The sequence below is a fragment of the Mytilus californianus genome, unplaced genomic scaffold, assembly GCF_021869535.1.
Source record: "Mytilus californianus isolate M0D057914Y unplaced genomic scaffold, xbMytCali1.0.p SCAF_5, whole genome shotgun sequence".
In the NCBI taxonomy this organism is placed as follows: domain Eukaryota; kingdom Metazoa; phylum Mollusca; class Bivalvia; order Mytilida; family Mytilidae; genus Mytilus; species Mytilus californianus.
In genome coordinates this window covers 104,472,514-104,489,040 of record NW_026262701.1, presented here as the reverse complement: position 1 = coordinate 104,489,040, position 16,527 = coordinate 104,472,514, and the positions used below count along the sequence as shown (strand labels likewise).

Genomic DNA, 16,527 nt, shown 5'->3' with positions numbered 1-16,527 from the left:
GTTATATATTTTCCTTTGTAGCAGTGTTAAGTAATTGTTTTTTTATTGCCATAATATATGAAAGATTTAAAGTACATTTATTATTTTCTAAAACGCACAAATCTGCATGATCACTCAAAAAGTTTCTCTTAATTGCATTTGATTTTTGTAAACAAAAACTATCGAAGATACCGGAATTATAAGGAAGGATGCTAGTTAAGCATTACCGGAATTATAAGGAAGGATGCTAGTTAAGCATTACCGGAATTATAAGGAAGGATGCTAGTTAAGCATTACCGGAATTATAAGGAAGGATGCTAGTTAAGCATTACCGGAATTATAAGGAAGGATGCTAGTTAAGCATTCCATCTACATAAGACTCATCGGTGGCACTTGAATCAAAACGAAATTAATGACGAAGTTGGAGAGTTTTGAAAAAAAAAAAAAATTCCTAAAAGTTGTGATAATTTTTAGGATTATTTCATAACATGTTTAAAACAGTAATTTACGAAAAATGACTGCATAAATGATAAGACAGCTTATTTAGTATCTGACATTTTTGGGCCAAGATAACTGTTTTGAAGAAAGAGTCTAAAATAAGATAAATGGTATAACTTAATAATTTGAACAATTTTCAATTTGAATTTAATTTTTGATATACTATCAAAACCTTGCAATTTTTTGCTTTGTTCCAAAATCCCTTTCTTTATAAACAACAAGAAAAGATTGCCTGACATATTAATTGTTAAAAGTAATGAAAAAGAAGCTGTTCAATAATTAACATTTGTGCTGTTAAACTGTTTGTGTTGTTAATTGTATTGTTTTAAAGCACCGTTCGGTTCTTATGAGCCAAGGACGTATAAATAATCTAATATACGTCCTTGTTATGAGCGAGATATGCAATTAATAAATATAAATATTATGAAAATATAATTGTGACATATGATCTTTTGGCAATTGGAGCATGATCTGTGTTAACAATATTGTCACCCACTTCCCTCCTTTTCCATTATTGCTTTCTACATATCTGCAGGGATAAAAATTACTTATAGAATAAAACGATGTATCAATGTTAACACATGAATTATGTGACTGTTCAAAACCTTCAAAACATAAATAATGACCTATTATATCCGGACACATAAATCCTCATAACCTAAATACATGTAATTTCAATTGTAATAGTTGAAATGAACATGATAACTATTATACTCGGCTATTTAATTTTATAATATTACTGACGATTTATTATTACACGTGATTCAAACCATTTACCTTACGTTTGTATTTAGTCTATACACGACCTATATACAACAGCATTTAAATTGTTTACAAAAGTATATCCAATGTTTGTACACATATTTTGTACACGTTTAAACACCTTCCTGTTGATAAACGAAAAGTCAGACTTACTTGTAGATAGTACTACTTTCATATACATGTATATAAATCATGAAATTGTATATAAGGTTTGAGAAAAAAATACTGTTTGGTAAAGTAACGTTATAAAACGGAATTTATAATGTTATAATATTTATTGATTAAGGATCGATTTAACTGTGATATTTATAGACGGATTTCTCATTGTTTTGAAAAATTCATTCATTTTATGGTTTAAACATGGGAATAGTGAATAGTTGTTTTAATTGTGAAAGTCAGTTTGGTGAAATCGAAGAGAAGGAGGTGAAAAGTAACTACGAAATAACTGAAACTACATGTATGAACAAACATTTATCTGAATCCACGGAAAACATAATAAATTTGTTAGAACCAATAATCACGATCATAAAATCTTCCTCTCGACCGCAAGTGACACAGTTTAATTTTAAACATAAAAACAAAGGTGTAGTAAGAATAGCTAGTTGGAATGTGGAACGATTCGACGAGGAAAAAGCTAATAATCCTGGAGTGAGAGAAGTTGTTTGTATGACAATTCTGGAAAATGGGTAAGGTTCACATGGTTCATGACAAAAATCCTTCTTTTCGACAGGATATTCTAGATTAGAATTACTGCTTTGATGGTTTTACTTTCTTTTCGACAGGATATTCTATATTAGAATTACTGCTTTGGTGGTTTAACTTTCTTTTTGACAGGATATTCTATATTAGAATTACTGCTTTGGTGGTTTTACTTTCTTTTTGACAGGATATTCTATATTAGAATTACTGCTTTGGTGGTTTTAAATTCTTTTCGACAGGATATTCTAGATTAGAATTACTGCTTTGGTGGTTTTACTTTCTTTTCGACAGGATATTCTAGATTAGAATTACTGCTTTGGTGGTTTTAAATTCTTTTCGACAGGATATTCTAGATTAGAATTACTGCTTTGATGGTTTTACTTTCTTTTCGACAGGATATTCTATATTAGAATTACTGCTTTGGTGGTTTAACTTTCTTTTTGACAGGATATTCTATATTAGAATTACTGCTTTGGTGGTTTTACTTTCTTTTTGACAGGATATTCTATATTAGAATTACTGCTTTGGTGGTTTTAAATTCTTTTCGACAGGATATTCTAGATTAGAATTACTGCTTTGGTGGTTTTACTTTCTTTTCGACAGGATATTCTAGATTAGAATTACTGCTTTGGTGGTTTTAAATTCTTTTCGACTGGATATTCTAGATTAGAATTACTGCTTTGGTGGTTTAAATTTGTTTTCGACAGGATATTCTATATTAGAATTACTGCTTTGGTGGTTTTACTTTCTTTTCGACAGGATATTCTATATTAGAATTACTGCTTTGGTGGTTTTACTTTCTTTTCGACAGGATATTCTAGATTAGAATTACTGCTTTGGTGGTTTTAAATTCTTTTCGACAGGATATTCTATATTAGAATTACTGCTTTGGTGGTTTTAAATTCTTTTCGACAGGATATTCTATTTTAGAATTACTGCTTTGGTGGTTTTACTTTCTTTTCGACAGGATATTCTAGATTAGAATTACTGCTTTGGTGGTTTTAAATTCTTTTCGACAGGATATTCTAGATAAGAATTACTGTTTTGGTGGTTTTAAATTCTTTTCGACAGGATATTCTAGATTAGAATTACTGCTTTGGTGGTTTAAAATTCTTTTCGACAGGATATTCTAGATTAGAATTACTGCTTTGGTGGTTTTACTTTCTTTTCGACTGGATATTCTAGATTAGAATTACTGCTTTGGTGGTATTACTTTCTTTTCGACAGGATATTCTAGATTAGAATTACTGCTTTGGTGGTTTTACTTTCTTTTCGACAGGATATTCTAGATTAGAATTACTGCTTTGGTGGTTTTAAATTCTTTTCGACAGGATATTCTAAATTAGAATTACTGCTTTGGTGGTTTTAAATTCTTTTCGACAGAATATTCTAGATTAGAATTACTGCTTTGGTGGTTTTAAATTCTTTTCGACAGGATATTCTAGATTAGAATTACTGCTTTGGTGGTTTTACTTTCTTTTCGACAGGATATTCTAGATTAGAATTACTGCTTTGGTGGTTTTAAATTCTTTTCGACAGGATATTCTATATTAGAATTACTGCTTTGGTGGTTTTACTTTCTTTTTCACAGGATATTCTAGATTAGAAATACTGCTTTGGTGGTTTTACTTTATTTTCGACAGGATATTCTATATTAGAATTACTGCTTTGGTGGTTTTACTTTCTTTTCGACAGGATATTCTAGATTAGAATTACTGCTTTGGTGGTTTTAAATTCTTTTCGACAGGATAATCTAGATTAGAATTACTGCTTTGGTGGTTTTACTTTCTTTTCGACAGGATATTCTAGATTAGAATTACTGCTTTGGTGGTTTTAAATTCTTTTCGACAGGATATTCTATATTAGAATTACTGCTTTGGTGGTTTTACTTTCTTTTTCACAGGATATTCTAGATTAGAAATACTGCTTTGGTGGTTTTACTTTATTTTCGACAGGATATTCTATATTAGAATTACTGCTTTGGTGGTTTTACTTTCTTTTCGACAGGATATTCTAGATTAGAATTACTGCTTTGGTGGTTTTAAATTCTTTTCGACAGGATATTCTAGATTAGAATTACTGCTTTGGTGGTTTTAAATTCTTTTCGACAGGATATTCTAGATTAGAATTACTGCTTTGATGTTTTTAAATTCTTTTCGACAGGATATTCTAGATTAGAATTACTGCTTTGGTGGTTTTAAATTCTTTTCGACAGGATATTCTAGATTAGAATTAATGCTTTGGTGGTTTTACTTTCTTTTCGACAGGATATTCTAGATTAGAATTACTGCTTTGGTGGTTTTAAATTCTTTTCGACAGGATATTCTAGATTAGAATTACTGCTTTGGTGGTTTTACTTTCTTTTTTATGTATAGAAGTTTATAAGGTATTAGTTTTTCAACTGTACACAGTTAGCCTTAGAAAACGACGTTTAAACAAAACGTGTAGCATTAATTTACTTCATTTCAGTGGCTTTTGTAAAAAAATATTCAACGGAGATATTTTTCATTGTTTTAATATTTGAAAATTTTATGTTAGCGCGTGTCTTAATAAGAGAGGATGAACAAGAAATTAACAAAGGTGTTGAAAATACGTTTTTAGATCTCACTGATAAAAGATGTAATAAAAAATAGCCGAACTCCATGGTAAATTCGAGAAGGAGAAGTCAATAAAAGAGAAATGAAAGATACCAAAGGGACATTCAAGCTCATAAGTCGAAAATAAACTGACAACGCCATGGCAAAAAAAGGAAAAAAGACAAAAAAGACAAACAACAGTATACAAAACACAACATAGAAAACTAAAAACTGAGAAAGACGAACCCCACCAATAACCGGGGGTGATCTCAGGTGCTCCGGCAGGGTAAGCAGATCCTGCTCCACATGTGGAACCCGTCGTATTGATAAACTGACAAAACCAAATGCTCGACTATATAACCAAACAGAACGATTGGAAAACAGCTGTCACTTTCTTGAATTTGTACTGAATTTTCCGAAGAAAATAATTGGTTAAACCTGGTTTTATAGCTAGCTAAACCTCTCACGTATATGTTAGTTGTACGTAGTTTTGTTATATTGACAAAATTTAGTGAGCAACCCAAACAGATATGATTGGTTAACGTGACAATAATTTGGATCCAACAGCCAAAATTGTGTAAACATACATCATAGAAATACAACATAACTATTTAAAAAACTCCAAACAAACATGATATTTTTTTAGTTGTTATTGGCTTTGAACTTGCTGTCAGTAACTGCGAGTACTCTAAGTGTACTTAGTGTCTTTTTGTTGTGGGGATGTATAAGTACCCTGCCACGTCCACTCTGTGTTTTTGTTAGATGTATTTCTGCTTTGTATCCATCTGATGAGTTAAGCCCTTTTTAACTGATTTTTATAGTTTGTTCTTATGTTGTACTATTACACCACCTTCCCAGGTTAGGGGGAGGGTTGTCGCTTTCAAACTAGTTTAACCCCGCCACATTCTGTATGTGCCTGTCCCAAGTCAGGAACCTGTAATTCAGTGGTTGTTGTTGTTGCTGAATTTCATATTTGTTTTTCGTTCATTATTTTGTACATAAATCAGTCCGTTAGTTTTCTCGTTTAAATTGTTTTACATTTGTCATTTCGGGGCCTTTTATAGCTGACTCTGCGGTATGGGTTTTACTCATTGTTGAAGGCCGTACGGTGACCTATAGTTGTTAATTTCTGTGTCATTTGGTCTCTTGTGGAGAGTTGTCTCATTAGCAATCATACCACATCTTATTTTTATATTAAACATACAATTAAATCAAACAAATATGATAACATATACGTTTTTTGCAGTTGATAGTTTACTTACTAGTAATCTAGTATTAACATTAACTGTACCAATTTGACTGCACCATATTCGCAATTTGATACTAAATGTCTCTCCAGGGATGCCCGAGGTCTAGATATTTGCAAAAAACAAAACTTATACAAACGTTGAAGAACTTATCAAACCAAACAGAACCTAAAGTATAGAAAAATCCAGACACGGAGTCAAAGCTTTGCATGAGGGAGATATATTCCTTAATTATACTACAGTAAACCATAAGGATATATACACTTTTCAGATAAAGTACAAATTAAGTAAAATATTAATACGAGAATAGAACCACAGGCAAGTCATCAAAGTGTGAAGTGATAAAATAAAGCTTAGTTCCAATCCTTAAAGACTTCAATTCCACTTCATTGCTACAATACAAATGTTACCTAAACTTTTTAAGGAATTATTTTAATTTTAATGGGTCATTTGAAAGGTAAGATAGTAACTTTTGAATTGTTAAACGAACTTCCAAATTTAACTATTTTCAATTATCTCTTCTAAAAAGTCTTTTTCTATACAGGCTTCAACGTTGTCTTTAAATTCAAATTTAAAATAGTCAGTTAAATATATCTTTAGCTAAAATATGTTTTCATAAAGTGTTAAAGGGAAATAAGACACTCCAATCGATATTCATTTATAAAGATATTGGATTATCTCCCCATGGAAACCTATTGACAACGTATTGTAGCTTCGAATTTACTTTACTGAATGTTAATTCAAACTGATGTCTGATTCTTATCAACATAGAATTTTGAATGAACTGCAATATGTGGAGAGCAACACTAACAAACAAGTCACAGTAACATTTACTTGTTTTTTCATGACATTTCAATTAACCAATTTGTTACAAGATTGTCCATGTCCTATAAAAAGACGACATTTATATAAGCTTATATAGCTTTAGATTATTTGTTACTTTTAGGTTTGGTTTGGTAGCATTTCAAGAGCTTGCAGATAAAATAGCATTAGGAAAGGTATATTTAAAAAATGATATAAAAAGATATAAATGAAAGTTTTCAAATGACACAAGGAACAATAAATTACTACTCTGGTATTTAGTAATATTCTTAGAATAGCTGAAAATCAAGAACCACAATTTTATGGTTTATATGTATGGACTACTTGTATATAATTACGGTAAAACATTAAGTCAAATTTTACTATTGATACGAACTGAAGACCGTTTTTAACAGTTTAAAACGCGCAAAAGTGCAGGTTATACTAAAAAATAGACTTTTGGTTCCATTTTTTCAACAACAAAACAAAAAACGTGTTAACAAAAATATCAAACTCCAAGGTAAATTCAAAAAGGGGAAAGTCAATAAAACCTGACAAAACCAAACACTCGACTATACCAACCAACGGAACAACTGGAAAACAACTGTTTTATTCCTGACTTGGTACAAGCATCATCTGAAAAAAAATGGTTTAAAATTAGTTTTAAGCTAAACTCACACTTGTGTGACAGGTATATATAGTTCCACCATATTGAAAAATTGCATGATCAACCTAAAAAGACATAATTGGTTAACGGGCCAATAAGTGGGATCCAGCAGCTAAAATTGTGTAAACATACATGATATATATACAACACAACTGACTTAGACAATCCAAACAATCGTACAATTAAATCTAAAAAGACGCAAAACAAAAAAGTTTAGTACTTGATAGTACAGTCTTGGTACCTTCCAAGGAACTTTCTTTGACAAAACCCTGAGTCATTAATATTTTGCTGAGACACCGATGACGTTTTACAAAGTCTGAGTAGCAGTTGCAAGCTCTTGAACATCGTATGAATTGAGAAATGTATACGCGGGTGAAGTTGGTATTTCGCTGAAAATTGAAATCGTCTTTTTTGTCATAGACTTTGGTTCTGACATGACCTGTGCAGCCAAATTCGAGTTGTATGTCTAAAACTGATTCAAGACTAGTACAAAACAAAGAGGAATATTTGTAGTAATGAAATCACAGATAATTGAAATAATTGGAGACATGGAATTAGATAACTTGCCACAAGTTATGACACCTAAATAATCCCAAAATTTGTATTTTCTACAATTTTAGTTCTTTTATTTCTTTTTAAACAGAATAACTTTACGTTGTTTATAGATATGCGAGGAGCTAAATACTCCATCATTGTCGTGTACAAAGAAATGGCATGGACATCGTGGAGAATGGAAGTTTGTGGTGTCTGAAGCCACTGGAAGGATGTATCGGGTATATTATATCGTTTTGTTCGGGGATAAGTAGTTATTAAATGCACCTAAGTTTTTGAATCACAAATTGAGACATATCTGATATGTTTATTAAAAAAAAAGACCACAGGAAAGGTCATTACAACCCATAGGTCGAAAACGAAAAGATAACAACAGTATACAAAACACTGCACAGAATTAAGGAGAGACAAAAAACCCATTGCGCAATCAAAAACCATAATTCAATGAAAGACAAACAAAACAATGGCCAAGGAAAAACTAAGATAAGACAAACAGCAGTCAACAAAAACTACACATAAAACTAATGATTGAGAAACTGCAGGATTAACTCCAGTAGAGTAAAATCTTTACAAAAGAAAGAAAGATACCAGGCTTATAAATTTGTTTGCAATGATGCGTTTCGTGTGTGACACTAAAATCGCATCATTAAGTATGCCAAATAAAAAACAAAGTTGAAGAGCATTGAAAATAAAATTCCAAAACGTTATGCCAAATCTAGCATTTATCATCTGTTGCTTGAGGTAGAAAAACTTTAGTGTTTCGAAGAAGTTCATGCCCGCTTGTTGGACCTGTCTTTTTGGTCATGGAAAGTAAACATCCGGTATTATAACAATCGATATTGGGAAACCGACAAGAGGAGCATGTTCTTGGTCATCTTTGACACGGATATTCAATTACTGTCGACTAACTCATGATGACTCAATGATAATCATCCGTAAAACGGATTACTTTAACAATAAGAAGCATTTATTCAAAAACGTTTTGTGAGCTAACAAGGAAAGCACGAAATTAAATGTGAACTTTGAAATATTGCATCAAAAAATGAGAAATATACTCCATATACAGGTACCACAAGAATGTTTCTACATGAAAATGGAAAGTACACTATTGGAAATTGAGACTAATCTTTTTTGTCGTAGTTTAGTTTTCAGCCGACGATCATTATCGATTTCTCGATATACATCATATATATGAGCATTCTTAACTGTAACTTTAATATATTTTTATTCCATGTTAAATGGGAAAGATGCTATAAACATAGTCGACAAACAAATAACTATTCAGCGAGGGATATCAAGAGTATAGCGACAGTTTAAATTAAAGAATAATGTTGGATTCTTTTCTTTCTTTCTTTCTTTCTTTCTTTCTTAGCAGCTCAATGTGACCAAAACTGGAGGTTAACGCTCCTCTGTAGAATGGATAACCAATTAGAGCTCCATTATTAACACCCGAGGCGTTACTCATAATAAATTCGATAAGTTATAATCAGTGATAAGAATTCATACCATAGCCAATTGGTAGATGTGTCTTAGAAATAATCAAATTCATAAACCTTCGGTAGATATAATTTGCATCTCAATAAATCTTTTTCGAGTTAAGACAAAAAGTTCGAAAAATCGAATCGGACGAAATATCACACAGTTTGACAGAGTAACTTGCATGGCTATATAAGTTTCTTGTTCTTAAGTTGGTACCATAACAGTAACGTAAAATGAATTTAACTTGGATATTATTTTTAATGAATTTACAAAATACAATGTGTTTAAAACTATTGCAGAGTAATGAATATAATGGTTTCCTTTATGACACTTCGCAAGGAATAACCTTTAATCATTCTGAACTGCTGGAAAAGTCCAAAAAGGCACCGAAAGCATTCACCAGGGCGCCATTCATTGGAACATTTAAGGTAAGTTAATTAAATTAGAATAAAGACAAATATTTTATCAGCAGGTATATCCTATGACCCATTGCGAAGAAGTATGAACACATGTTATTGTTTATTGTGGAGAAACTATACCCATGATGCATACTAAACAGGATCTTTTCACCCTTTTCGGAGCACTTCAGATCAACCACAGTATTTTTGTGTTCGTGTTGCCTGGTTTTAGCTTTCTGTGAACTTCAATTATTTGTAAAATGCAACATTTTTTTGCAGATTAAAAAATTTGACTGTGTTATAGTCAGTGTACATCTAAAAGCGACCGGTTTAGGTAATGAAGATTTAAGCAGACTTCAAGAGGAGATAGATAAAGTACCTGAACTGATTAATGCCATTGAACAGCGGTATCCGGGTAAGTAATATATGTTTTTGAATATGCCTGTGGTATACAGCAAAATATAAGCATGTCTTAGTTTCTTTTGTTTTCTGATATATTTAAGAATGAGTGAAGAAGATAACTTTGGAAATACGACCATGCATAATGCTGCCCTAAAGGCTGTTTTTAAACCAAAATTAAATTTCCAACCGTAATCAGGCTTTCTGACAAATTCCCAACGTTTTATTGCCTCTCAGTAGTCGTCTTCCCCACTTTCTAATGTAATACCTCACATATTAGCAAATAATCTCATCCTAGATACCAGGATCAAAATGTTATACACCAGATGCGAATTTCGTCGACTAAAAAGACTCATCAGTGACGCTCGTAACAAAAAAAGTTAAAAAGGCCAAATAGAGTTCGAGGTTGAAGAGCATTGAGGACCAACAATTCCGAAAGGTTTTACAAAATACCGCTAAGTATTCTATTCCTGGGATAGAAGAAAATCCCCGAATTCCGAAAGTAATTACCAATTATTCCTGGGGTAAAAAATCCTTAGTGGTTCGAAAAATTAAAAGTTTTGTAAACAGTTAATTTCTAATTATGAACATATCAATGATACTTCATGTCAAAACAGAAGTGATAACTACTGGGCTGGTGATACTTTTGGGGAGGAAACCTCAATCAGCAGTGGCCAAACGAATGGGTATGAAATATTAATCACAGTTGTATCTCATCAAAAACCTGTCTGTTTATTTATCATGATCAGAAATACTACAATAGGTATTATCAATCAACACAGATGAGGTCTGTTAAGGTCCTTTTTGTCATATAGATCTTAACAGTTCTACATATTTACACAACCCTGCTACATTATAAATAGAAAAGTCAAATCACATCGCTTGCTACATTTTCAGAGATTTTGTGGTTATTTATGAAGCTTTACCATATCTTCTTTTTTTTAAAAAAATATCCCTTGTTTTTAAGAGTGAACGCTAGTTGTTATACAAAATAAAGAGATGTGGTATGATTGCCAATGAGACAACTATCAAATAGAGATCACAGGGCGAGGATGTAAACATCTACAGGACACTGTAGGGCCTTCGACATTTGGCTTCCTAAACTGTTAAAATCGAGCGTAAACTATGAAGATTATTCAGGAAACACGTGTCAAGCGCACTGAAATCGGATTCATACTTTAAGAAAAAACTTTTGATTCAACTCGTCTGTAATATGTAATGTTTTCAATTAGAGATATTGTGAACCCTAAATATTGCGATCGGAGAAAAAGATCATATTTCTTTTCAACGCGTTAAGAAACTGAATTAAGAAGAGGATTACTTCTGCATTTCTGTTGTTTGCATCTATGTGTAACAAATGATCGAAAGTGAAATTATTTCTAGTTGTCAAATACTTGCTTAGTACATGTGGAGAACTATAATTTATTTGTATTTAAAACCGCTTGTTGTTTGCAGGAGAAGAAGATATTATCATACTGGGAGATTTTAATTTAGATCCACAAAAGGAGGGTATGTAATATATTGTAATGTTCAACGGAATCAATGAGTATAATGAACAGGAGAAATTTTGATGCATGAACTTTTTTTTCAACTTAATATTTTACTCAGTCTTTTTCTTTGTGTTTTATGTAAATCATCCGTATTGATGCACAAAACTCCCATACTTTAATTTTTGTCCCTAAAAAGCAACAGTTGCATCCGAAATCTATATTATTGAGAAAGTGTTGAAATTACTGGTGTTGAAACTTATGTACCGGTCACCAAACGCAAACTGGTTTACTCGGGGAAGATTATTCAACACTAAAAAGTAAAATCACAAAAATACTGAACTCCGAGAAAAATTCAAAAAGGAAAGTCCCTAATCAAATGGCAAAATCAAAAGCTCAAGCACATCAAACGAATGGATAGCAACTGGCATATTCCTGACTTGGTACAGGCATTTTCTTATGTAGAAAATGGTGGATTGAACCTGGTTTTATAGCTAGCTAAACCTCTCACTTGTATGACAGTCGCATTAAATTCCATTATATTGACAACGATGCGTGAACAAAACAAACAGACACAATAGGTAAAAATGTCAAAAATAGGGGTACAGCAGTCAACATTGTGTTATCATCTTAATCACTATTAAAACAAATACATGTAACAAAGAAGCACAAAAAGGCATACATCCTCATTTTGCTTTTTTATTATACGATTTTATTTATCTATGTAAAATTCACCCATAAAGGATGGAAGGTTTTAAGTACTGGCGTAGAATAGCGCGTTTGACGTCACACTGGTAGATATAAAATAATTTTGCCGTTCAAAGTATGACGGGATACATAAGTACAGAGTCACGTCAAATGGATATCACAAAAAACAGACTTAACAGTAAAAGTAATATTAATAAAGACAAATAAAAGAATACTATAACACGTTATTAAGATGATAAACAACGTCAGTACGCAGAATCTATACTTCAAGACCATCGTGTATTATTAGTGAAATTGATACGGAATATTTATCAACAAGGTCTTGGTACCTTCCGATGAACTTTTTTTTAGAAAAAGGACGAGACGTTCTTTGACATAACCCTGGTTCATCAACTTTCTGCTCAGACACTGGTGACGTTTTACAAATTCTGAGTAGGAGCTGCAAGCTCTTGAATTCCGAATAAGTTGGGAAATGTATATCCCATATGCACGTGAAGTTGGTGTATTGCTAATAAGGTGGGGGAAATTGATAATTTCAAAATTAAAATCGTCTCGTTTGTCATATTTTCTGGTACTGAGATGACTGTGTATGTCAAATTCGAGGTTAAAGTCTAAAAATCAGGCGGAGGAAGCCGTGTTTGTTGTTTCTTTAATTTCTAGTTTTGGAGGATATATTAATGGAACCCAATCAGAAAAGTTCGGATTGTTAATGGAAAGAACATCATCAATATATCTGAAAGTGAAATTAAATAACCTGGCTTCTTTGATCTTCTTGTTTTTGACAAGTGTCTGAAGGAACTCCGATTCACATGAAAATTAGAAGAGATCGGCAAGGAGAGGTGCACAGTTCGTTCCCATAGGAATGCCGATAATTTGTTGCCAATAAGAAACTCCAGCATACTGATCACTTGTTCCTCTGTGTAGCATGTTTTACCCTTTTGTTCACTATTAACAAAATATGCCTTATGGTATCCCAAAATAATAAATTTATAGCGTTTGCTACCATTTTTATGTTGAAAAGCATTGTGGATTATTTCTTTTAGACGGTTTTTCAATTTCACATGGGGAATGGTGGTATACAAGGTTGAAAAATCAAAAGTTTTGATAGAACTAATTTCAGAAAAAGACCGAGATTTAAAAGTATCCAGAAGTTCTTAAGAGTTTTTAAGAATCCACATATGGTTAATACCACTACGTGAGTAAACACTTTCACAGTATTTCTGAAGACCCTCTTTTACTGCGGACAGAATTTTAGTCAATCTATTGGACAATTCTTTAGTGGAACATGCAGATGAGCCGGTAATGTACCGCTGTTTGTACGGAACTTTGTGAAGTTTAGGTATCCAATAGAAACAAGGTAAGTCCTCTGATTTGTTGTTCAATGCAATGTTCATTGAAGCCATGAAGGACTTATGATTCGCCAAAATCTCATCCTTGTCAAATGATATGTTTTTGTATGTGGGATTACCTGAGTGCTCATTTATTCCTAATTCTTTTACAAGACACTCGTAGTAATACGATTTACATACAAAGACAATATTATTTGAAGCTTTGTTAAATGAATGTTTAAATTAAATCAAATTTAACTTATAAATCGGAGGAAAAGTTAAAACTTGTATGAAGTACATTGCCCATCTGTCAAAAATACCTAAATTGGAAAATAATATAATATCACCTGATCAAATGCAACTGAATAAGATAGTTGTGGTTTTATCTGCAGATTTTGACATTTTGCGGAAGAAAGATTATGACAATTGCCTTCCAGTGGGTGAATTTACGAACATAAGCAACAACAACCCTAAAGGCAGCCAAAAGTATGATCATATTTGGATAAGTAACGGCACCAGAAAGGCATTTTCAGGTATAGAAGAATATAATTTGTTGCTCTTGACATTAAGATTGGCTTATTTACAGGTATTGCATCATGTTGTAAAGAGTACAACAGTAACAAGTATTCATGACAGTGTATGAAACTTTATATTTGCCTCTGTTGATTGAGGTCTCGGGATGAATAACAAACAAAATAAGGAAAACTTATGTGTTCTATAATTCGTAAAAATCTAAAAAAAAAGAAGGTTGTTCACAGAACGAGTGAATCCGATATATCATCTTGTTTTTATATGGTATACACATTTTATGTTTGACATATCTTATATAGAGATGACCAACTGCAATTATCTATTAAAAATAAAGTTGTCTCCGATTACGTTTTTATGATGATATTTGTGAGGACCGTCTAGTTAGATGCTAGATGAATTAGTTTTCTTTTCTTGTATTTGAAATGCTAAATGCTGTTTTTAAATCAATGTTCATCAAATAATTCGTATCTCAAATTTTGTACGTCGTCCTCCACCTGATACCTTGGGTATCTGGCATCACTCTAAAATGTATGATGTGTCTTTTTACAATTACACAATTAAACTGTTTTAAAAGCATGTAAAACCGATTCCAATGTGTTCGACATGACGGAATAGCCTTTATGATATAAACTTTAAAGAAATGATATTTTACATAACTTATATTGTGCAGTAAAATAGTTGGTAATAGATCTTAGCTTTGAGCAATGTTAAAGAGATATTAATACTAGTAGTCGAAATGCGAATCTGGTGCAGTAAATTGGTATCATCAGCTCATTAGGTAGTTATTCGGTACTGACATGATTTAAACCATACTTAATGCTAATACTGTCACTGGGTCGATACCTCTGCTAGTAGACTGTAACTTCCCAGGAGTATCGCCAGACCAGTAGCCAGTACTTGGATACTGGTATGAATATAAGATTATTATTCAATTAAAATTTGCCGTTATACAATTTTATAATCCATTTTACATTAAGGAATGTATCTCCCTAATTCGTATCTCTGATTCTTTGCCCGGATTTTGTTTTTACTTTTGGTCATTCTTTGTTATTATAAAATCTTCAAAGTTAATTGTATTTTGGACTTTCATTTAATTTGTCTTCAACCATCGCTGGAGAGACATTATCTGTTGAAATTGCGCATCTAGCTCATTAACAGTGGTATGGTTTATGTAGTTATTCGTGTTTAATGGACTACAAGCTATAGTGATAACAATTTTTCCAGTTAAAGAAGGACAATATCTATGAAAAAAACAATTACCACTTACAAATGAATTATATGTCCGTATCAGACGTAAACAAATGTAATATAACTTCGTCGTTCATATTTGATATCATTAATGTTTTTCAGGTAATTCCGGGGTAATTAGAGTAAATCTGACAAGTCCATTGATACCTAACGGATGGTCATGGGGAGGTGTTGTCAGTGACCACTGTCCGGTTTGGACAGAGCTATGCACAGGGAAAGACTATGACTCAGCAGATCTAGATGTTATTCCAGATACTAATTTTACTCTTTGATATTTAATTTGAAGCATAAAATTATATGACAGCAGAAGAAAAGGATCATAAGAAATAGAGTATTCACTTGATTAATACGCCCTCTGTGTGCAATATGGTAGAAAAAGGATAATTATAAATGAATAATTATCTCATATTCAAATATATATCAAGCATGTTGCAATACATTTCTATTATTACTCATTCAATTCATTCAAACCACTGGACGTATTCGTAGAGGGAAAAAAATATATTTACTGGAAGACTGAGCAGTTTAAACAATATCTGTTCTTGAAGTAATAAACAAAAGCAATGACATATATATGTATATATAGTGCTAGACAGAAAAGAAACAATAATCTACCTCGAATATAGTTTTAATCTAAATACAATTGTGTTATATATTATTTTATTACTGTAATTTATCAAATAAATTATTACAAATCCATTTCAGACATATGCATTATCTTTAAAGCTCGAAGTGCTCTTTGCAATTATCCATCATGAAAAATAATCCTAGAAAAAAATTAAGAATTATAATGAAATGAAATACATTGTAAAAAAACCTCATCGCTTATATTTACAAGGCTTATATTTGATACGCAGAACGCACTTTTTGTCTACGCAAGACTCATTAGTGAAGCTTGAATCAAAAACGTTGATTCGAAATACGAAGATGAAGGACAAAAAATCCCCAAATTTAGAAACATTGTGCATAAATACGGCTCAGACAAATGATTTACAGTCTGAGAAGTTTAGAAACCTTAGTTTAAAAACAAATTTTATTATTTACGGAGCATTTACTACAGTGCAGGTAAACAATAAGAGAGGCAATCAGTGATGTACCTTAACAAATTTCCTTTCCGTTAGTGCAATCGCTTTCTTCGGCGATATTATTCACAATAGATTTCATAGTG

The 16,527-nt window shown here is 31.9% G+C and overlaps 1 protein-coding gene across 1 annotated transcript; it reads left to right on the top strand.

Annotated features, from left to right (window-relative positions):
- Positions 1 to 1,351: 1,351 nt before the first annotated feature.
- LOC127700432 (endonuclease/exonuclease/phosphatase family domain-containing protein 1-like) lies at positions 1,352 to 16,058 on the top strand. The gene is made up of 8 exons (XM_052203893.1): positions 1,352 to 1,925; positions 6,708 to 6,759; positions 7,895 to 8,002; positions 9,560 to 9,688; positions 9,938 to 10,073; positions 11,513 to 11,566; positions 13,973 to 14,113; positions 15,462 to 16,058. The coding sequence occupies exons 1-8, from the start codon at positions 1,600 to 1,602 to the stop codon at positions 15,629 to 15,631; spliced, it is 1,116 nt and encodes a 371-aa protein (XP_052059853.1). The 5' UTR covers positions 1,352 to 1,599; the 3' UTR covers positions 15,632 to 16,058.
- The last annotated feature ends 469 nt before the right edge of the window (positions 16,059 to 16,527 follow it).

Excerpts from the sequence above, each read along its gene's own strand:
- LOC127700432 (XM_052203893.1), top strand. The coding sequence starts at position 1,600 with ATGGGAATAGTGAATAGTTGTTTTAATTGTGAAAGTCAGTTTGGTGAA. Across the intron at positions 1,926-6,707 it reads ATGACAATTCTGGAAAATGG|GTTTGGTTTGGTAGCATTTC; the intron begins GTAAGGTTCACA and ends TGTTACTTTTAG. Across the intron at positions 10,074-11,512 it reads CATTGAACAGCGGTATCCGG|GAGAAGAAGATATTATCATA; the intron begins GTAAGTAATATA and ends TGTTGTTTGCAG.